This window comes from Dendrobates tinctorius, unplaced genomic scaffold (genome assembly GCF_039654945.1).
Source record: "Dendrobates tinctorius isolate UK_male_01 unplaced genomic scaffold, ASM3965494v1 ptg000223l, whole genome shotgun sequence".
In the NCBI taxonomy this organism is placed as follows: Eukaryota; Metazoa; Chordata; class Amphibia; order Anura; family Dendrobatidae; genus Dendrobates; species Dendrobates tinctorius.
Genome location: NW_027361890.1, coordinates 9,415,869 through 9,439,076, shown reverse-complemented (window position 1 = coordinate 9,439,076; position 23,208 = coordinate 9,415,869). Strand labels below are relative to the sequence as shown.

The 23,208-nt window shown below is 47.5% G+C and overlaps 1 protein-coding gene and 1 long non-coding RNA gene across 5 annotated transcripts in view; both read right to left on the bottom strand.

Annotated features, from left to right (window-relative positions):
* IFT52 (intraflagellar transport 52) overlaps nt 1-23,208 on the bottom strand; it is a 101,579-nt gene that overhangs the window by 25,235 nt on the left and 53,136 nt on the right. For 3 of the 4 annotated variants that reach the window (XR_012222376.1, XM_073555323.1, XM_073555324.1), the window contains exon 8: nt 6,339-6,425. Coding sequence is in view for 3 of the 4 variants with exons in the window: in XM_073555323.1 (XP_073411424.1) it covers nt 6,339-6,425 (87 nt within the window). In the remaining variant the exon portion in view is untranslated. Of the gene's footprint in view, nt 1-6,338; nt 6,426-6,849; nt 6,938-23,208 lie in introns of those variants that run through there. The other variant, XM_073555325.1, reaches the window with a different exon arrangement.
* Nucleotides 2,911-5,032, bottom strand: LOC141059086 (uncharacterized). The gene is made up of 3 exons (XR_012222381.1): nt 4,936-5,032; nt 4,630-4,840; nt 2,911-4,435 (listed from the first exon to the last, which is right to left on the bottom strand). It is a non-coding gene; the product is annotated as an uncharacterized lncRNA (long non-coding RNA).

Genomic DNA, 23,208 nt, shown 5'->3' with positions numbered 1-23,208 from the left:
CTGGGAGTTGTTGACCAAAACTGTCTCTGATGTTATCAATCTTCTGCTTGAAAAATGAGGCAAAGTCTTCAGCTGAGATGAGTGGGGAGGGAGGAGGTGCTGGGGGACGGAGGAGAGAATTGAAGGTGTTGAATAACTGTTTAGGGTTGTGAGACAGGGAGGATATGAGAGATGAGAAGTAGGTTTGTTTAGCTGTGGCGAGTGTGGTCTTGAAAGTAGTGAGGGACTGTTTGAATGCGATGAAGTGCTCGTTGGAGAGGGATCTTTTCCATCTGCGCTCAGCAGCCCTGGAAGCTCGCCTCAGTTCTTTGGTCAGGCTGGTTTGCCAGGGCTGTCCGTTGATTTTGCGAGCTTTGGTATGTGTAAGGGGGGCAGCAGATTCCAAAGCTACAGCTATTGTGGTGTTATATAGAGCAGCAGCGTCATCCGCATTGTGTAAGGAACTTATATCTGTGAGAGGGAGGAGGGATTCCGAGAATGAGTGTAGGTCAAGGTGTTTAAGATTTCTGCGAGGGTGTGAAAGTTTGTGGGGTGGGGATTGTAGACATGGAGTGGAGAGGGAAGAGAATGCGAGAAGGTTGTGGTCAGAGAGAGGAAGAGGTGAGTTAGAGAGGTTAGATAGGGAGCAGAGGCGGGTGAAGATGAGGTCCAGATAATACTCTGTTTCTTCCTGAAAATGATTGCAAACACAAATTCTTTGGTATTATTATCTTCATTTAATTTGTCTTAAATTAAAAAACACAAAAGAGAATGAAGCAAAAAGCAAAACATTGATCATTTCACACAAAACTCCAAAAATGGGCCAGACAAAAGTATTGGCACCCTCAGCCTAATACTTGGTTACACAACCTTTAGCCAAAATAACTGCGACCAACCGCTTCCGGTAACCATCAATGAGTTTCTTACAATGCTCTGCTGGAATTTTAGACCATTCTTCTTTGGCAAACTGCTCCAGGTCCCTGATATTAGAAGGGTGTCTTCTCCAAACTGCCATTTTTACATCTTTCCACAGGTGTTCTATGGGATTCAGGTCTGGACTGATTGCTGGCCACCTTAGAAGTCTCCAGTGCTTTCTCAAACAATTTTCTAGTGCTTTTTGAAGTGTGTTTTGGGTCATTGTCCTGCTGGAAGACCCATGACCTCTGAGGGAGACCCAGCTTTCTCACACTGGGCCCTACATTATGCTGCAAAATTTGTTGGTAGTCTTCAGACTTCATAATGCCATGCACACGGTCAAGCAGTCCAGTGCCAGAGGTAACAAAGCAACCCCAAAAACATCAGGGAACCTCCGCCATGTTTGACTGTAGGGAACGTGTTTTTTTCTTTGAATGCCTCTTTTTTTCTCCTGTAAACTCTATGTTGATGCCTTTGCCCAAAAAGCTCTACTTTTGTCTCATCTGACCAGAGAACATTCTTCCAAAACGTTTTAGGCTTTTTCAGGTAAGTTTTGGCAAACTCCAGCCTGGCTTTTTTAGGTCTCGGGGTAAGAAGTGGGGTCTTCCTGGGTCTCCTACCATACAGTCCCTTTTCATTCAGATGCCGACGGATAGTACGGGTTGACACTGTTCTACCCTCGGACTGCAGGGCAGCTTGAACTTGTTTGGATGTTAGTCGAGGTTCTTTATCCAACATCCGCACAATCTTGCGTTGAAATCTCTTGTCAATTTTTCTTTTCCGTCCACATCTAGGGAGGTTAGCCACAGTGCCATGGGCTTTAAACTTCTTGATGACACTGCACATGGTAGACACAGGAACATTCAGGTCTTTGGAGATGGACTTGTAGCCTTGAGATTGCTCATGCTTCCTCACAATTTGGTTTCTCAAGTCCTCAGACAGTTCTTTGGTCTTCTTTCTTTTCTCCATGCTCAATGTGGTACACACAAGGACACAGGACAGAGGTTGAGTCAACTTTAATCCATGTCAGCTGGCTGCAAGTGTGATTTAGTTATTGCCAACACCTGTTAGGTGCCACAGGTAGGTTACAGGTGCTGTTAATTACACAAATTAGAGAAGCATCACATGATTTTTCGAACAGTGCCAATACTTTTGTCCACCCTCTTTTTTATGTTTGGTGTGGAATTATATCCCATTTGGCTTTAGGACAATTCTTTTTGTGTTTTTTCATTTAAGACAAATTAAATGAAGATAATAATACCAAAGAATTTGTGTTTGCAATCATTTTCAGGAAGAAACTGAGTATTATCTGACAAAATTGCAGGGGTGTCAATACTTTTGGCCACAACTGTAACTAATCTCATCTATTCCTATGGTCCTTGGTCAATTCTTCAAAATACATTTTCTCTGCAGTCAGGCTCAGATTCATGCTACCTATAGTTTTGGCAGCAGGAATCAAATGACACGTTCCCTCTTAGGCTACTTTCACACATCAGGTTTTCGGCGTCAGGCGCGATCTGGCGTCGTGCCGGATCCGGCAAATGTTTTGTAAAACCTGATGTGCCGGATGCGGTTTTCTGCCGGATCCGTCTTGTTCTTGACAGACAAAACCGGATCCGTCTCATCCGGTTCATCCGTTTTTCTATCCGTTTTTTCGACGGATTACGCCGGATCCGGTTTTTAAAATTGACCCTTGTGGCCCCTCAAGGCAGAGTACACTGGCAGGATGACAGAGTGTGAAAGATTTGTGCCCTAACCAAACTTGTGTACCTTCTGGACCAACAGTATATACCTTTGCCAACCAAAGTTGGCTATCTTGTCATGGTCTTACTATTTTTAGCTTTAGGCCACAGGTGTGTACCTGGTTGTGTTTTATGCAAAGTATTTCACCTTTTAACAAAAGTTGTGTACATTGTTAGGAAATCACCAACAATAAACACAACTTTTTAGGTGAAATACTTTGCTTCAAACACAACCAGGAACACAACTGTGGCAAAAAGCTAAAATTTACCCACAGTTATATACCTGGTTTTGAATACCTTTTTACCTTTGAAATACCCTGTATTTAACCTTTTTTTTAAACATAGTTCGCCGCAGAAAGAAAAGACAGACAACCATTGTGAAACGATAATTTAACTTTTATTTAAATTTTTTTTTTTTTTTTTTAAATTTTTTAAAGTGCAAAAAACTTTTTTAATAAAGGTTTTAAACCCAATGGGCATTTTTATTAAAAAACACACATTACAATTCTGTGTATTGTGGGGTGGAAATACTGCTGGAGGGGCTGCGGGACACTTCGACACTGGGTGTGTGGAGAGAGGACTGGGATCGTGGTGGGGAAGGAACAGTTAGAGGTGAAGGTGTGGAAAAAACTACAGAATGGGTGGACATGTGGGAAGCAGAAGAGGTGGTGGGTGGTGGAGTGGAGGGTTGGGCAGGGACTGTAGGAGCAGATGATGTTGATGGAAAGTTGTATGGGGAAGGAGTTTGGTACGGGGAAGGAGTTTGGTACGGGGCAGGTTGCTGGAAGTGGGGAGATGACTGGTACTGGGGAGGTTGCTGGTACTGGTGAGGTTGCTGGTACTGGGCAGGTTGCTGGTATGTAGTAGGAGGGGGAGGATGAAAAGTGGCTGGAGGGGGTGCAGATGTAATAGGAGGGGGAGGATGGAAAGTGGCTGGAGGGGGTGCAGGTGGAGGAACTACAGTGGTGGGAGGTGGAGGTTGGGAGGTAACCTGCTGTAGAGCACCGTGGCACGAATGCATTACATGCATCTGCTGGGCAGGAGAGAGCGTTTCCATGCGCTCCACAACAGACCTGAAAAAGGTGTGGTTTGGCGAAGATCTTGCTTCTGAATGCATGGTTTGCAGAAGTGTCTTCACCTCCAGAATGCTGGAGTTGATCTGCTGAAAGCCTGCGGAGATTTGCTCTGACAAGACTTTGAGACAGTTCTGGAAAGATGCATTCAGATGCAATAACTCTTGCGCATAACTCTTTTCCTGACCCCTCTGCCGCTGCCGCCCAGTACCCGCAGGTGTACTAGAGGCGGCAGGGGCAGAAGGGTGGGGTAAAGGGAAAGCGATCTCCTCACCAGCAGCTTCATGTAATGTAGGCGGCCACGATGCTCCTGTGCTGGTGGATGGGACAGATGGGTTGAATGTGTGGGAAGGCAGGGAAGGTGCAGATGTACCGGGGCGGTCGAAGTGTCCCTCGGTGCCGGTCTCCTCAGGGATCGCCTCAGAAGGGTCCAATCGTGCAGGCTCCCGAGTGCTGCTCACCGTGCTGTGGAATAAAGAGAAAAAAAAACAATTAAAATACTGACATGGTATGGCCCTGGCTGAAAAAAAAAAGTTACATCTTTTTCACATGTGGTGTGTAATATTTACCTTCTGGTGAGCATTGTTTCCCAGAGGAACGACAGGGCTTGTGCGTACTTGTACTTGCTCCTGCGTCCTCCAGATCCACTCGGGGCCCGCATCTCTTTATTGAACTCCTTCTTGAAACGATCCCTCACAGACCGCCACCGATTCACAATTCTGTTCCCTGAAACGAGAAAGGAGTGGTTAGTATACAACATCAGTGTTTCACAAACTCCAGTCCTCATGGTCCCCAGGGGTCATGTTTTCAGGATTTCAATAGTAAATAGAAATCCTGAACACATGATCCGTGGGGACCACGAGGACTGGAGTTCGGGAAACACTGGTTTACATCAAGCAACCGTTACTGTATATACTTACGCTCTTTAATCTGGTCCCGAGCTTCGAGGTCCTCCCAGCGGCCCACAAGGAGAGAACAGATTTCCTCCCAGAGTCGTCGGGTAATGATCAGGTCAGCGTGGCGGCGGTCAGCCATATTCCAGAGCGGCTCCCTTTCTCTGACGAGATCGATGAGGCGGTCCACATCAATCCCTCCATCCTCACCGTCAGAGTCGGGAGCACGCTGTGAAGGCTGTGAAAGAAAAAGACAAAAATAACATAATTAGCCTCCACAAAAGAAATGAAATAAAAAGTGCAAAAAAACAAAGCAAAAATATTTATACTTACACGCTGGTGACCGCCGCGTTGCTGTCGCCGACGACCCTGGGAGGCACTGCGAGGACCTCTTGGCCGAGCACCAGATTGGGAAGACTAGAGAAGAAAACAAAAAATGTTATGAGTTTGGATGTAGGCATTTGTTTGCTGTGTGTGGTCTGCAGAACATTGTTTTCTATGTGTTGTGTGTAGTGTGATGTTGTGTTTCTGCGTTTGATGCAAAAAACTTACGAATTGTGAGCCCACTCCAAGCGTCTGTCCACCCCTTCCTTCTTCTTCTGGGAGCTCCTCTTCATCTTGTGATTCCTGTTTTGAAATAAAAGGCAATGAATAGACATATATTACAGAGATGATGGATTTTGGAAATAAAAACTTACCGTCAAACGCTGACGATGCGAGGGAGGGCTCCCAGAAGAAGATGTGCTGTCCTGTTGATGGCCAGACTCCATGGCTGTGGGTATTGCTGCTGCCAGTGATGCCATTTCTGCTGCTGCTGCTGCTGCTGCATCTCTTTGGCGGCTGTTGAATAAAGAGAAACAAAGGGCCAATGAATATCTTGATATTCCATGGCCCTAGTTTGGAGGAATGGGGGATTTGATAATTACCGTCTCTCATCTGCTTCTGGACTCCCCTCCCGTTCAGCATGCTGCTCCATTTGGGGTGGTGCTGATGGTGCTGCTGCTGCATCTCTTTGGCGGCTGTTGAATAAAGAGAAACAAAGGGCCAATGAATATCTTGATATTCCATGGCCCTAGTTTGGAGGAATGGGGGATTTGATAATTACCGTCTCTCATCTGCTTCTGGACTCCCCTCCCGTTCAGCATGCTGCTCCATTTGGGGTGTTGCTGATGGTGCTGCTGCTGCAGATGTCTGCTGCCTTCTCCTGCGCCTGGTTGCTGTCTTGGGTGGCATGTTGGGTGTGGCTGAGGGTCCCATTGTCTTCCTTTTATATATCTCCTGTGGGCAGAGCTACTGAGCATGCTCAGACCAAAAAAAACGGATCCGGCGCATTGCGGCGCTCATAGGCTTTCATTGTGTGAAAAAGCCGGACGCGCCGGATCCGGCGTGTCCGGCTTTTTCGCCGGAGACAAAAAACGTTACAGTAGACGTTTTTTCCAGACGCCGGATCGCGACACATTGCGACACATTGCCGGATCCGGCGAAAACCGGATGAAACGCATGGCCATCCGGCACGATCCGGCGCAAATGCAAGTCAATGGGGGGGAAACCGGATCCGGCATTGCATTTCGCCGGATCCGGTTTCTGTCAAAAGCGACGGATCGCGCCTGACGGCGAAAACCTGATGTGTGAAAGAGGCCTAATATTGCTCAATGAGAGTAATACATATTCACTCACACATACACAAACTATATACAACTTTAGACAATCACAGTGGTAAATCAGCAAAAACTTACCAGAATTTTTGAATTTTCTTCCTTATCCAGGTACTGATCATTGAACATATGACATGATCCCACCACAGCCAGTTTCCCTCCATGTGACTGAAAGAATAGAGGTAACATATATCAGCACGTCTGGTGAAAAGGACACTTTAAAAGGGTTGTCCACCTTAAACCTACTGTGGTTTAAGAGAAAAACAACAACATTCTCTTCTTGGACCGATGATGCAGCTCTTCTTTGCCCTCGGCTGGTTGCTGTCATCAACATCCAGAAGAAGGGTGTCAAGTGACCCCAGCAGCCAATCAATGTCTAATGACTGGCTGCAGCCTTCACATTCTATCTGAGAAGAAGACACCGTCTCAAACACAATGCGAAGGCTGCAACATGCATGGTGCCCTTGCCAGATGTTGAGGACATTAGACCGGAGGGGTGGGGCACAGTAGTGAGTGCAGAGTATTGGCAATATTCTAGGAGGTGACTATTATTAACAGTTTGGATAAGAAATAAGATTCTTCAATATCTCACATTATCAGTAAACTCTATAATTGTTCTTTGTATTGTGGAAGGAGATGACAGGACTTGCACAACATTAATATATTCAAACTTGAGGCATCCATAGTGACAGATTACAGTCTGTTGCTACGAAACATCTGAAAAATGGTAAATGTCAAACAGATCAGAGACAGGGAAATGTTACTTTAATGAACATACATTTTATAACTCCTCTCCTGGAGACGTGTAAATGGGCATAAAGTTCTAACTGTGCAAAATGTCATCAGAGCTCACCCGCTGCACTGGCAATGCCAAGGAAATTATGAATGGAAAATCCCAGATACTTCTAAGTATGCACAACCATGAGTTTTACTGTTTAACTGTGAGCAATTTGCTCATTTACAAGTGGCAAATATAAGAGCAAATGATTGCTATTAATGGTGCTGCGGAATATGTTAGCGCTACAGAAATTTTTTTTTATTATTATTAGTATGTAAATGAAAATTACTCTGAAGGTAAATATACTCCAGTTAATTTTCAATGCAAACCAACAAAAAATATTGTTTTATTATTGCTCTGCAGTTGTCACGGGGGCTAAGTTCAACTAAGGCTGAAAGACCCGGGGCCCCTGTGGTGTCCCTTTACTAGGGGAAACCCTGTCTGACCCTCAACCCAGGGTTTTTGCTGAAGGTGCAAATGCCTGAGCCTCCGACCTTTCCTTATCTCCTGCTCAGCCCTGCACTTAACCCTCCACCCTCCACCCAGTGAGAAGTCACCACCAAAGCTCCCACACAAATAATGACAGACAGGGAGAACTTAAACTGCACTGCGCCGCACACACACAGGAATAAACAGTAATGTGAACAGGGCACAACTAAACACAAATATGGGAAGGAGAAAGGATAACGACGGATCATACGACACCAGATATGAATCTCTCTCTCTTGAACACCTCCACTCCAGACCGGAACCACTTGGTATGAAACACAAGCTATAATCGGCGACGCCCATAGGCCAGCATGACTATTTAAAGACCGTGGGCGTGACTAACCATCCAACCTGGTCTCCAGCAGGATTAACCCCCGAGAGCCTGAAGATCAGGCCGGCGCCACTGAGGCTATAGTGGCTGGAGGTGGAACTACCTCTGCCTGCCGGATGCTGTGGTGTGAACAGCGTCCGACATGACAGTACCCCGTCTTCTACGAGGGACCCCAGGGCCCTCAAGACTCATAGGACCCGGCTTGTCCGGATGACGACGGTGAAAAGAACTGACCAGCCGATCCGCATGTATGTCTGAGGCTGGAACCCAAGACCTCTCCTCTGGACCATACCCCCGCCAGTGCACCAAATACTGAAGAGTACGGCGTACTACTCGAGAGTCCACTACCTTGGCGACCTCGAACTCTAACTCGCCATCCACCATGACTGGAGGTGGCATCGGCGTTGTGTCCACAGAGCCTACCACCTTTTTCAATAAAGCCCTGTGAAACACGTTGTGTATCTTGTACACTGCGGGAAGTTCCAACCGATAAGCCACTGGGTTAATGATGGCAGAAATCCTAAAAGGCCCAATAAACCTTGGACCCAGTTTTAAAGAAGGGATTTTGAGTTTTATGTTCTTCGTAGCTAACCACACCCATTCACCCACACACAGGTCCGGACCTGGCACGCGTCTACTGTCAGCCACCCGTTTGTACCTGGCACTCATGCTCAACAAACGCTGTTTCACCCGCCTCCAGACTGATGACAATTGGGCTCCTAGCTGATCCTCCTCCGGGACACCCCCGGAGTCACCCTGACGTAAGGTACAAAACTGAGGATGTTGACCGTACACACAAAAGAATGGAGACTCTCCTGATGACTCTTGGCGGTGATTATTTAATGCGAATTCGGCCAGAGGAAGGAAAGTAGACCACTCCTCCTGGTTGTCGGACACAAAGCATCGTAAATACTGTTCAAGATTTTGGTTCATGCGCTCAGTTTGTCCATTAGACTGTGGATGAAACGCCGATGAATGTGACAACTTGATCCCCAACCTTGAGCAAAAAGCTTTCCAAAACCTCGCCACAAATTGCGTACCCCTATCAGATACTATGTCAGACGGTATTCCGTGGAGTCTGACCACCTCCTTCACAAATACCTGAGCCAACGTCTTAGCATTGGGCAAAGAGGACAACGCCACAAAATGCGCCATCTTTGAAAAACGGTCAACCACCACCAGGATGACCGTGTTCCCTGCCGAGGCTGGCAAGTCAGTGATAAAATCCATGGAGATTTCTGTCCATGGCCTATTGGGTACCCCCAGAGGCTGTAGCGTGCCAGCAGGACGGGTTCGGGGTGACTTAGCCCTAGCGCACGTGATGCAAGCTGCCACGTACGAGACCACGTCCTGCCGGATTTTGGGCCACCAGAAACGACGCGATACCAGCTCTAAGGTGCCCTTCACCCCTGGGTGACCAGCCAGTACCGAATCGTGGTGTTCCTTCAACACCTTAGGCCGAAGATGCAGGGGTACAAATGATTTGTTGGCGGGAAGTCCTGGTGGTACCTCCTCTTGGGCCTCGGCAATCTCCGCCTCTACCTCAGTCGTGAGAGCCGAGACCACTACCCCTTTCTGGAGGATGGGTACCGGCTCTTCCCGAGGTTCTCCCCCCGGAAAACACCTAGACAAAGCATCCGCCTTGGTGTTTTTAGCCCCGGGACGGTACGTCACAAGAAAATTGAAACGAGTAAAAAACAATGCCCAGCGAGCCTGCCTAGGAGACAGACGCTTGGCCGACTCCAGGTAGAGCAGATTCTTATGGTCGGTGATAACTGTGACCTGGTGAGCCGCCCCCTCCAAGAAGTGTCGCCATTCCTCAAAAGCCAGTTTGATGGCCAACAACTCCCTGTTGCCGATATCATAATTCCGTTCGGCCGGCGACAACTTCTTGGAGAAGTAGGCGCATGGATGCATCTCGCTCAAGGACGAGCCTTGAGACAGTACTGCCCCCACTCCCACCTCCGACGCATCAACCTCTACCACAAAAGGTTTAGACACGTCTGGTTGCACCAGAATGGGGGCTGAAGCAAAACTATTCTTCAGACGCTCAAATGCACGTATAGCCACCTCAGGCCAGTTCGCCAGATCGGCACCCTTTTTTGTCATGTCCGTGAGCGGTTTGGCGACAGTCGAAAAGTGTTTTATAAATTTCCTATAATAATTCGCAAACCCCAGGAACCGCTGGAGTGCTTTCAGACTCTCCGGCCTCTCCCATTGCAACACCGCTTGCACCTTAGCGGTGTCCATTTTAAAACCAGCTGCGGACACAATATATCCCAAAAAGGGCAACTCCTGGACAAAAAATAAACATTTTTCCAGCTTAGCATAGAGCTGGTTCTCCCGGAGCAACTGTAACACCTGCCTAACATGCTGCAAATGAGTGTCCCGATCGCTAGAATAAATGAGGATATCATCCAGGTATACAATCACAAATCTCCCCAGGACATGAGCAAAGACATCATTAATAAAATGTTGGAAAACGGCAGGCGCGGTGGTCAACCCAAACGGCATAACCAGACTCTCAAAATGACCCTCAGGAGTGTTAAACGCCGTCTTCCACTCATCCCCCTGACGGACCCTTATGAGGTTATACGCCCCCCTGAGGTCCAGCTTGGAAAACCATTTTGCCCCCGCTACCTGGTTGAACAAATCCGGGATCAACGGCATTGGGTAGGGATCACGGATAGTAATCTGGTTTAACTCTCGGAAATCCAGACACGGGCGTAACCCCCCATCTTTCTTCTTAATGAAGAAAAACCCCGCGGCTACAGGCGAGGACGAAGGCCGGATGTGACCTTTGCTCAGACTCTCCGCGATGTAGTCTTTCAGAGCTTGTCTCTCAGGACCAGAAATATTAAACATCCTGGCCTTAGGTAATTTGGCCCCGGGTTTTAGCCTAATAGCACAGTCATAGGCTCTATGTGGAGGCAGTTCTGAGCAACCCTTCTCAGAGAAAACATCCGCGAAATCCTGCAAAGCCTCCGGCAGGCTGGGCGTCACGGCGGACACACATGTGGCCAAGCAATTGTCTTGGCAGAAACCACTCCATTGTACTATGTCCTGAGTTTTCCAATCAATTACCGGGTTGTGCCTGGACAGCCATGGAAAACCCAGGACCATTTGAGCTGGGAGATTACGGAGGACCCTACATATAACCGACTCAGAATGTAGGACCCCAATGTGGAGTTTCACCTCTGCCACAAACTCAGTAATCTCCCCTTGAGGGAGGGGAACAGCATTAATGGTCACCACCTGTATGGGGTGAGGAAGTTTTTCAATCTTAAACCCGGCGGTGTGTGCAAACTCCTCATCTATGAGATTGGTGGCGGAACCGCTATCCACAAACACTGATATAGGTAGCTCTCTGCCGGCGACAATAACCTTGGCAGGGAGCATACATTGAGATACCATCATGGAGGATATGCATACGCTCAGTTGGGTCTCCTCCATACCCTCTGAGCTTAACAGTTTTCCGCCGGTGTGACCCTCTTAGGTAGTACCGGGCAAACGTTAACATAATGACCACCTTTACCACAGTAGAAACATGCTCCGGACTTCCGGAGCGCGAGGCCGAACCTGTGCCACGCCAGCAATCTGCATAGGTTCAGGGGACTCATCTACTTCAACCACACCTGCACCTCTGTTTTCCCCCAGAGGTAGCGTCTCCTGTGCCCCCTGACGAAAACGGCGATCAATACGTATCACCAAACTCATGGCAGACTCCAATGATGCCGGAGTCTCATACATCAGGAGGGCTTGTTTCACCCTCCCTGATACTCCATGAATAAACTGGCTCCGCAGTGCTGGGTCATTCCACTGTGTGTCTACAGCCCAGCGGCGAAATTCCGAACAATAGTCTTCTGCCAAGCGCTCCCCCTGGCGGAGGGCGCGGATTTTAGATTCCGCTAGAGCCAGTCGGTCAGGGTCATCGTAAATGAGCCCGAGGGCAGAAAAAACATTATCGACCGAATGAAATGTAGCAGAGTCAGGTGGTAAGGAAAATGCCCATGCTTGGGGGTCACCACTCAGTAATGACAACACCAGCCCTACTCGCTGGGCCTCATTACCTGAGGATATTGGCCGCATGCGGAAGTATAATTTGCAGGCCTCCCGAAATACGACAAATTTGCTGCGATCGCCTGAAAATCGTTCTGGCAGCGGAAACTTCGGCTCTGCACCGATACCTGCAGATGCCGTTTGCACCTTTGCTACTACCAGGCCATGCTGCTGAACTGCCCCATTCAACTCGGAGACCTGTATGGACAGCGCCGCCAACTGGCGGGTTATGGAATCTAATGGATCCATGGACTCCTGAAAAATGTGGGCCGATTATAATGTCACGGGGGCTAAGTTCAACTAAGGCTGAAAGACCCGGGGCCCCTGTGGTGTCCCTTTACTAGGGGAAACCCTGTCTGACCCTCAACCCAGGGTTTTTGCTGAAGGTGCAAATGCCTGAGCCTCCGACCTTTCCTTATCTCCTGCTCAGCCCTGCACTTAACCCTCCACCCTCCACCCAGTGAGAAGTCACCACCAAAGCTCCCACACAAATAATGACAGACAGGGAGAACTTAAACTGCACTGCGCCGCACACACACAGGAATAAACAGTAATGTGAACAGGGCACAACTAAACACAAATATGGGAAGGAGAAAGGATAACGACGGATCATACGACACCAGATATGAATCTCTCTCTCTTGAACACCTCCACTCCAGACCGGAACCACTTGGTATGAAACACAAGCTATAATCGGCGACGCCCATAGGCCAGCATGACTATTTAAAGACCGTGGGCGTGACTAACCATCCAACCTGGTCTCCAGCAGGATTAACCCCCGAGAGCCTGAAGATCAGGCCGGCGCCACTGAGGCTATAGTGGCTGGAGGTGGAACTACCTCTGCCTGCCGGATGCTGTGGTGTGAACAGCGTCCGACATGACAGCAGTGTTGTGCCCACACCATCTCAAATTTAGAACAAACTAAGTTAAAGAGCAACAGTCGTTTACATTTTTATTGCATAAATCAATAGTACACATTAAAAAGCAACTTTGTAATACTAGCTTGGCCCGTGCGAAATTTTCGCACATTGGTCGTTGGGGGCGCAGGCAATTTCAGAAAAAGCAAGCTGGTCAAATGTAAATGTATTTGATGAGCTGATGAACACAGACAGGTATTTATATATAGATTGCAGACAGTGTCTTTCCTTTCCTATCCTTTCTAGTTAGTTTGGGCCCCATCATTTGCTCAGCCTATTTTCCTGCCTGTGTTTGTGCTTTTATCTTGTTTCACCGTCAATATATGTGAGGGGGCTGTCTTTCCTTTGGGGTCTGCTCTGGGGCAGTTAGTTTTCCCCTTTTCTTGCTTTAGGCTTATTTAGTCCTCCAGGCTGTGACAAAGCGTCTAGGACCATCGTAGGTACGCTCCACGGCTGCTGCTAGTTGTTGTGGTTAGGATCAGGGATCTGCAATCTGCATAGTTACCAACCTCTCTGGTTTTCTGTGACTTAGCTTCTTTAGTCTTTTCCTCCTCGGTGACCCATTCATAACAGTCTCCCTTCCTTCCATCAGCGGTCACGTGGTACCGCTCATTAAAGTCATGAATATGTGCATATTTATGACTTTAATGAGCGGTACCACGTGACTGCTGAAGGAAGGGAGACTGTGGGAGAAGCGGGGGGGCTGCAGAGACCGCACCAGGAGGGGGTAAGCATATCCAATATTCACCTTCCTCGGTCCATCACTGCTCGCAGCTGTCTGCCGCGTCCTCTGTCAGTGACGTTCAGGCAGTAGAGGGCGCGATGACGTGGTTAGTGCGTGCCGCGCCCTCTGCTGCCTGAACAGTCACTGACAGAGGACACGGCAGACAGCAGAAGCAGTGATGGACCGGGGACAGGTGGATCTCTCAGGTGCCGGGTCCTGAGCCAGCGGCGACACCGGCACCTGGCCCCCATAGCACGCCAGTGTCCTCGCCTGCTCAGGACCCGACACCTGGCCCCCAGGGACAAGAGGTGAGTATGTCATTTTTTTTATTTGCAGCAGCGGCATATGGGGGCATAATGTGTGGAGCATCTTATAGGGGCATAATCTATGGAGCATCTTATGGGGGCATATTCTATGGAGCATCTTATGGGGGGGCATAATGTGTGGAGCATCTTATAGGGGCATAATCTATGGAGTATCTTATGGGGGCATATTCTATGGAGCAGCATATGGGGGCATAATCTATGAAGTATCTTATGGGGGCATAATCTATGGAGCATCTTATGGGGCATATTATTCTATGGAGCATCTTATGGGGCCATTATTAACCTTTGTGCAGCATTATATGGGGTGTATTTTGTATGGAGTATCTTATGGGGCCCATAATAAAGTGTATGGAGCATTATGTGGGGCTCCTGATTCAATATGGATATTCAAAAACATTTAACCTACTGATGTCTCAATTAATTTGACCTTTATTGGTATCTATTTTTATTTTTGACATTTACCAGTAGCTGCTGCATTTTGCACCCTAGGCTTATACGTGATGCAATAAGTTTTGCCATTTTTTGTGGCAAAATTAGGGGGGGGGGGGGGGTCGGCTTATACACGAGTATATACAGTATCTGGACGGAGTCTGAGCAGCAGCTAAAGACGTTCCATGAACAGTTTAATCAATTTCATCCCACCATCAGCTTAACACTCAACTACTCCTGTACTGAAATTAACTTTATGGACATCATCATTAAGCTACAAAACAATGAAATAGAGACACCTGTATCAGAAGCCAATCGACCGTCCAACATATCTTAAATGGGACAGTTTCCATCCAAAACACATAAAAACTATTGTCTACAGCCAAGCCATCAGATACAATATGATGGCTTGGTGGCATCAGAAAAACTTTTTTGAACCACGGCGACCATCCAAGAACAATTGAAAACCAGATTGCTAGAGAATATCAAGGAATCACATCTTCTACATTACAAAACTAAACAAGAAAGCAAATCAGGTGCCTTTACTGGTCACCTACAATACAAATCTGGAGGTGCTAAGGGGAGCTGCATGGAAATTACAACCTTTAGTACAAAAAGATGCTTGACTGCAATCCATATTACCAGACCCCCACTTCTGAGTTTTAGGCAGCCCCCAAATCTAAGAAGAATTACTGTCAGAAGCTTCCTGTCGTCTCCAACAGCTACAGGAACCTTTCTCTGCAACCAGAAAAAATAAAAAAACCTGTCCATTTACAATGACCATGGACAAGATAAAGGACTACAAGATCCCAGGTACTTTCATCTGCATCACATCTAATGTGGGTGTTCTTAATTATATGCACCAAATGTTCAGCTGGGGGTCTGCATGTGGGGGAGACAGGGCAAAAACTTAGAAGAAGGATGAATTCTCATTGCCACACAACAAAAATAACTAAAAAAAAATAGATCTACTTGTGGCCAAACGTTTTTGTATCCCTGATCACAACATTATGGACATGAAATTACTTGTATTGAAAGGTAACTTCAAATCTCAGAGAGACAGAAGAGTCTGGGAGTATAAACTTATGACAACCTTTGACACACTCAGTGCAGGAATGAATGTGTCGCATGGATTTATGTCTTTCTACATAAACTAAGGAATGTGCTCCTCAGACCATTTGGGGGTATCACACAATCATGGACCAGACATTAATCACAGGACAATAAAACTTTCACACTCCTTATCTATGAACTGTTCTAATATTTATGGCCACAACTGTTTTCTCCCAGTTCCACATCTATATTTCTGCTTCACGTCACTTGTCTTAGCTATTGCATTATTCCTGTGTCCTCTTGTGTATAAATGTGACTCTTCAAATTTTGTGTTATTCTATGCCTGATGAAGAGACCTGAGTAGTCTTGAAAGCTTGTAATTTGTTACCTTTTAATACCTATCGTAACTGAAAAGATGGTATCAACCACTGAGGACTCTCAAATTCTATCTGCTGGCTAACACGGTACAAAACTATTTTTTTCCTTTATCACCCATGAATTGAGAAATTTCTGAGTGATTGATCAGTTTTGTAGAAGAAGCAGATTGCTCTGATAAGTTTCTTACTTTCACTTGTAATGCTGACTTAGGAAATACGCTGGTACGCTGGACTCTTTGCACTGTTTTTCTCTGTGTGGTATATTATCTATGTATGCGGTGTGTCCTACACTGTCCTATGATGAGCTGGAATTTCTATCTCCCTCACCGGCACTTTGAGCTTTAATTATGTGGGTGTTTATTTCATCCAACTCTTTTTGCTGTCATTTGTTCTTATTGATAAGATTCTCTGCAGAGGGGAGAGGTGAGTTGCTTGAGGCAGAACTTCTCCCCTTAACCCCTTCATGACCCATGACGCCTACGTAGGCGTCATGAAAAGTCGTGCCCAAACGACCTATGACGCCCCCGTAGGCGTCATGCTATAAATAGCGTTCCTGCGGGTCGGGTCACTGAAATGTCACCCAACCCGCAGATACAGGACAACATTGAGTTAAGCCCAGGGGGGGTGGCTTCGCCCCCACGTGGTTAGGATCGCTCTGATTGGCTGTTAAAAGTGAAAGCCAATCAGAGCGAAAGTAATATTTCATCAATGAAAATTGATGAAATATTACAATCCAGCCATGGCCGATGCTGCACTAGCATCGGACATGGCTGGAGACACTAATTTAACTCCCCCCACACCGGCTGGCGGGGGCGATCGGCCCCCGCCACGGACTGACGGCAGCGATGGGCCGCTGCCGTCACGATCTGCTCCCCCTCCCCTCCTGTCCCCCCCGCTGTCCAATCCCCCCCTCACCCTCTCCGGTACCTCCTATGTCCCGCTCTGCCTCCCGGTGTCCCGCTATCCCTCCTGTATGGGCGCCGCCATCTTGGAAAATGGCGGGCGCATGCGCAGTGCGCCCGCCGGCATTTCCCGGCTGCAGATTCAATCTTTTTATATGTTGATCACTGTGATAAACTCTCACAGTGATCAAAATTAAAAAAAAAAAGTAAATCACCGCCCCCCCCATCACCCCCATAGGCAGGCACATGTAATAACATAAAGAAAATATTTTTATTTTTCAATTAGGGCTAGGGTAGGTATTAGGGTTAGGAATAGGTTTAGGGGTGGGTTGGGATTAGGGTTAGCGGTGTATTGGGGTTAGGGTTGTGGTTATTAGGGTTGGGATTAGGGTTAGGGGTGTGTTGGGATTAGGATTGGAGCTAGAATTGAGGGGTTTCCACTGTTTAGGCACATCAGGGGGTCTCCAAACGCGACATGGAGCCACCATTTATTCCAGTCAATTTTGTGTTCAAAAAGTCAAACAGTGCTCCCTCCATTCCAAGCCCGGACGTGTGCCCAAACAGTGGTTTACCCCCATATATGGGGTATCAGCGTACTCAGGAAAAATTGCACAACAACTTTGGGGGTCTAAATTCTCCCGTTACCCTTGGGAAAATAAAAAACAGGGGGCTAAAAAAAATTATTTTTGTGGAAATTTTTTTTTTTTTATTTTCACTCCTGGGCATTATAAAATTCTGTGAAGCACATGGGGGTTCAAAGTGCTCACCACACATCTACATAAGCTCCTTGGGCGGTCTAGTTTCCAAAATGGGGTTACTTGTGTGGGGTTTCCACTGTTTAGGCACATCAGGGGCTCTGCAAACGTAACATAACACCCACAGACCATTCCATCAAGTCGGCATTTCAAAACGTCACTACTTCCCTTCCGAGCCCCGACGTTTGCCCAAACAGTGGTTCCCCCCCACATATGGGTACCAGCGTACTCCGGACAACAACTTTTGTGGTCCAATTTATCCTGTTTCCCTTGGGAAAATAAAAATTAGCTTGCTAAAATATAATTTTTGAGGAAAAAAATGATTTTTTTCTTTTCTCTAATTGTGTTATAATCTTCTGTGAAGCACTTGGGGGTTGAAAGTGCTCACCACACATCTAGATAAGTTCCTTCGGGGGTCTAGTTTCCAAAATGGGGTCACTTGTGGGGGACCTCCAATGTTTAGGCACACAGGGGACTCTCCAAACGTGACATGGCAACCGCTAAATATTCCGGCATATTTTCCATTCAAAAAGTCAAATGGTGCTCCTTTCATTCTGAGCTCTGCCGTGCGCCCAAACAGTGGTTTCTCTTCAACCTATCACTAACAACTGGTGTTTTCCCCTCAAGCTTTAAACATGCCTCCATCACACCTATCCTCAAAAAGCCCTCTCTTGACCCATCCTCTGTATCTAGCTATCGCCCTATATCACTTCTCCCCTACGCCTCCAAGCTACTGGAACAACACGTCTACCTTGAACTGTCCTCCCATCTCTCTTCTTGCTCCCTCTTCGACCGCTTACAATCTGGCTTCCGGTCACACCACTCCACTGAAACTGCCCTTACTAAGGTCACCAATGACCTCTTAACCGCCAAGAGCAAGCGACACTACTCTGTCCTCCTCCTCCTGGACCTGTCGGCTGCCTTTGACACAGTGGACCATTCCCTATTATTACAGACCCTCTCATCCCTCGGCATCAGACTTGGCCCTATCCTGGATCTCATCATACCTAACAGACCGGACATTCAGCGTCTCCCACTCACACCCCACCTCCTCACCTCGCCCCCTATCTGTCGGAGTCCCACAAGGTTCAGTCCTTGGGCCCCTGTTCTCTATTTACACCTTTGGCCTGGGACAGCTCATAGAATCTCATGGCTTTCAGTATCATCTCTATGCTGATGACACACAGATCTACATCTCTGGACCAGATATCACCTCCCTACTAAACAGAATCCCTCAATGTCTGTCCACTATTTCATCCTTCTTCTCCGCTAGATTTCTGAAACTCAACATGGACAAAACAGAATTCATCATCTTTCCCCCATCTCACGTGACCCCCCCTACGAACCTATCAATTACAGTAAATGACTGCCCACTCTCCCCAGTCCCACAAGCTCGCTGCCTCGGAGTAATCCTTGACGCTGATCTCTCCTTCAAACCACATATCCAAGCCCTTTCCACTTCCTGCTGACTTCAACTCAAAAATATTTCACGAATCCGTTCATTCCTCACCCAAGAATCTGCAAAAACCCTAGTCCATGCCCTCATCATCTCTCGCCTTGACTACTGCAACCTCATGCTCAGTGGCCTCCCCTCAAACACTCTCGCACCCCTCCAATCTATTCTAAACTCTGCTGCCCGACTAATCCACCTGTCCCCCCGCTATTCCCCAGCTTCTCCCCTCTGTCAATCCCTTCACTGGCTCCCAATTGCCCAGAGACTCCATTACAAAACCCTAACCATGACATACAAAGCCATCCACAACCTGTCTCCTCCATACATCTGTGACCTCGTCTCCCGGTACTTTCCCGCACGCAACCTCCGATCCTCACAAGATCTCCTTCTCTACTCCCCTCTTATCTCCTCTTCCCACAATCGCATACAAGATTTCTCTCGCGCATCACCCCTACTCTGGAACTCTCTACCACAACATATCAGACTCTCACCTACCATCGAAACCTTCAAAAAGAGCCTGAAGACCCAACTCTTCCGACAAGCCTACAACCTGCAGTAACCACCGATCGACCAAACCGCTGCACGACCAGCTCTACCCTCGCCTACTGTATTATCACCCATCCCTTGAGGATTGTGAGCCCTCGCGGGCAGGGTCCTCTCTCCTCCTGTACCAGTTATGACTTGTATTGTTTAAGATTATTGTACTTGTTTTTATGTATACTCCTCCTTACATGTAAAGCGCCATGGAATAAATGGCGCTATAACAATAAATAATAATAATAATGACCACACATGAGGTATCGGTGTACTCAGAAGAAATTGCCCAACATCCTGCCTGGGTCTTTTGCGGCTTCTGCTGGCTGGCTCAGATGGAATGTCTTGCGACCTGCTGGACCCTGCAGAAGTGTCCAGGGGCAACTTATCAAGAACGGCCACTGGGACTGAGACACTCTGGTGAGGTCTGCCACAGATTGTGAAAGAGACGAGGCCCAGCCAGGGATGGGGGATTCGCTTTCACGTGGCACAATAGATGGCTCCTGAACGGGGTCATGCTAAATGGGATTGCTGCAGTCCAGGCAGAGGGGAGTAGGCTGACCTGAGGGAAGTTTGCGATTGCAAGAGGAGCATGCGAAGAACTGGACTAGAGTGCCCGAGGGGGCCGGCGGCCGGCTACGCTCAGACTTAGAGTTAGACATAAAGAAGGAACAGAAGGACTCTGAAGAAATGCCGGAAGGTTGGGGGACAGAAAGGCAGAGGAGGGTGTCAGTCTGCAGTTGCAGAACTACTCACAGTCCGGTGTCCCCCAAAGCGCTGTACCAGGCTTGTGAAAATTGCAGGACCCCAGCAGGGGATAGCTGCCATCCGTCTATCGTCTCCGACTGACAAGCTGCAAAGATGGCGGCAGCCTGAGGTGGAAAAAAACGCGGTTCAGGAGGGCCAAGAAGAAGGGCGGAGTTAGCCAACTGAACTAAAGGAAACCGCCCCCCTTACCCAGCCACAGGCCAAGAGAGGCGGTGGGAGGGCCTAGGAACGGGCGGGAACGCAGCCGGCCTATGAGTGGGCGGGGGGGCGTGGCCGCGACGGGCGCGAAGGCCTAAAATGAAGCCGGGGACTAAATTAGAGACGGCAGCCGCCTGTCAGCAATGGGCGGCGCGGAAGTGCCGCAACGCTGCCTCGGCCACACACAAGGAAGATGCCGCCAGAACCGCGCCGTAAGATGAAGCCCCGATGAATACAGGCGGGGGGGGGGACAAGGCCCGCACCGCAGTCGGGGCCTAGGTGAAATGCGGTGACCGTCGGAAGGCGCGGGCCGCATCCTGCAGCGCTGCCTTGGTGCCGCTCCAATGCATCCTTGCGGTGGTTTGCTCCGTGCGCCGCTCCTCTGCTCCAATAAATGTACCTTTATCCAACGCTGTCTGTTAATCTTTCCCGTGTCTGCGCCTCTTCCGACCGACAGGCTCTGGTGGGCGAGTGGGTGGGAGGCGTTTGGCCAGGACCATCCGTCGCTGGCACGCATCTGCGCTGAGTTACTGGTCCGCACGGAGAGCTATGAGGATACGGGGTGGCAGTACACGCCGTACTCATAGCCTCTTTGTGGGAGTACAGTTGTGACTTCTCACACTGTATCCCTCCGGTAACCTGAAAAGGAACGACGCACATCGAGGTAGATATGGGTCTAATGAAAGACCCGTGTCCACCTCCTACTGACACTAAGCTAAACTGAGGAATCTCCTGCTGGTCGGTGGGGTGTACACTGCGGAGGAGGAGCTAACCTTTTTTTGTGCATAGTGTCAGCCTCCTAGTGGCAGCAGCATACACCCCATGGTCTCTGTGTCCCCCAATGAAGCGATAGAGAAATAATTATTTTTTATATAAAATTGTTTTTATTGCATAAAAGCGCCAAAACATAAAAAATGACATAAACGAGGTATTGCTGTAACCGTACTGACCCGAAGAATAAAACCGCTTTATCAATTTTACCGCACACAGAACGGTGTAAACGCACCACCCAAAAGAAATTCATGAAACGCTGGTTTTTGTTCATTCTGCGTCCCAAAAATCGGAATAAAAAGCGATCAAAAAAGTCACGTGCCCGAACATGAAACCAATAAAAGCGTCAACTCGTCCCGCAAAAAATAAGACCTCCCATGACTCAGTGGGTCAAAATATGGAAAAATTATAGCTCTCAATATGTGGTGATGCAAAAACTATTTTTACAATAAAAAGCGTCTTTTAGCGTGTGACAGCTGCCAAACATAAAAACCACTATAAATAGTAAATCAAACCCCCCGTTATCACCCCCTTAGCTAGTGAAAAATAATACAATTAAAAAAATGTATTTATTTCCATTTTCCCATTAGGGCTAGGGGTGTGTTGGGGTTAGGGTTGGAGTTAGAATTGGGGGGTTTCCACTGTTTGGGCACATCAGGTGCTCTCCAAACGCAACATGGCGTCTGATCTCAATTCCAGCCAATTCTGCGTTGAATAAGTCAAATGGTGCACCTTCCCTTCCAAGCTCTGCCATGCGCCCAAACAATGTTTTACCCCCACATATGGGGTATCAGTGTACTCAGGACAAATTCCAAAACAACTTTTGGGGTCCAATTTCTCCTGGTACCCTTGGGAAAATAAAAAAATTGGGGAATAAATGATCATGTTTGTGGAAAAAATACGATTTTTTTATTTTCACGCCCGGGCATTATAAACTTCTGTGAAGCCCTTGGGGGTTCAAAGTGCTCACCACACATCTAGATAAGTTCCTTAGGGGGTATAGTTTCCAAAATGGTGTCATTTGTGGGGGGTTTCCACTGTTTAGGTACATCAGGGGCTCTCCAAAGGCAACATGACACCCGCAGACCATTCCATGAAAGTCTGCATTCCAAAACGTCACTACTTCCCTTCCGAGCCCCGATGTGTACCCATACAGTAGTTTTCTCCCACATATGGGGTATCGGTGTACTCAGGACAAATTGGACAACAACGTTTGGGGTCCAATTTCTCCTGCTACCCATGAGAAAATAAAAAAATTGGGGAATAAAAGATCATGTTTGTGGAAAAAATATGATTTTTTATTTTCATGCCTGGGCGTTATAAGCTTCTCTGAAGCACTGGGGGGGTTCAAAGAGCTCACCACACATCTAGATAAGTTCCTTAAGGGGTCTAGTTTCCAAAATGGTGTCATTTGTGGGGGGTTTCCACTGTTTAGGCACATCAGGGGCTTTCCAAACACGGCATGGCGTCCAATCCCAATTCCAGCCAAAAAAGTCAAATGGCGCTGCTTCCCTTCCAAGCTCTGCTATGCGCCCAAATAGTGGTTTACCCCCACATATGGGGTATCAGCGTACTCAGGACAAATTGCACAATAACATTTGGGGTCCTGTTACCCTTGGAAAAATAAAAATTGAGGGTGAAAAGATCATTTTTGTGGAAAAAATTTGTTTTTTTTATTGTACGTCTGTAAGTTATAAACTTCTGTGAAGCCCTTGTGAGTTCAAAGTTCTCACCACATATCTAGATAAGTTCCTTGGGGGGTCTAGTTTCCAAAATGGGGTCACTTGTGGGGGGTTTCCACTGTTTAGGTACATCAGGGGCTTTCCAAACGTGACATGATGTCCGATCTGAATTCCAGCCAATTTTGCATTGAAAAAGTCAAATGGCGGTCCTTCCCTTCTGAGCTCTGCCATGCGCCGAAACAGTGGTTCCCCCCCACATATCAGGTATCAGCGTACTCAGGACAAATTGCACAATAACTTTTGCCATCTAATTTCTCCTGTTACCCTTGGTAAAATAAAAAAAAATTGGACCTGAAGTAATTTTTTTTTGTGAAAAAAAGTTAAATGTTCACCTGAAGGGTTAAA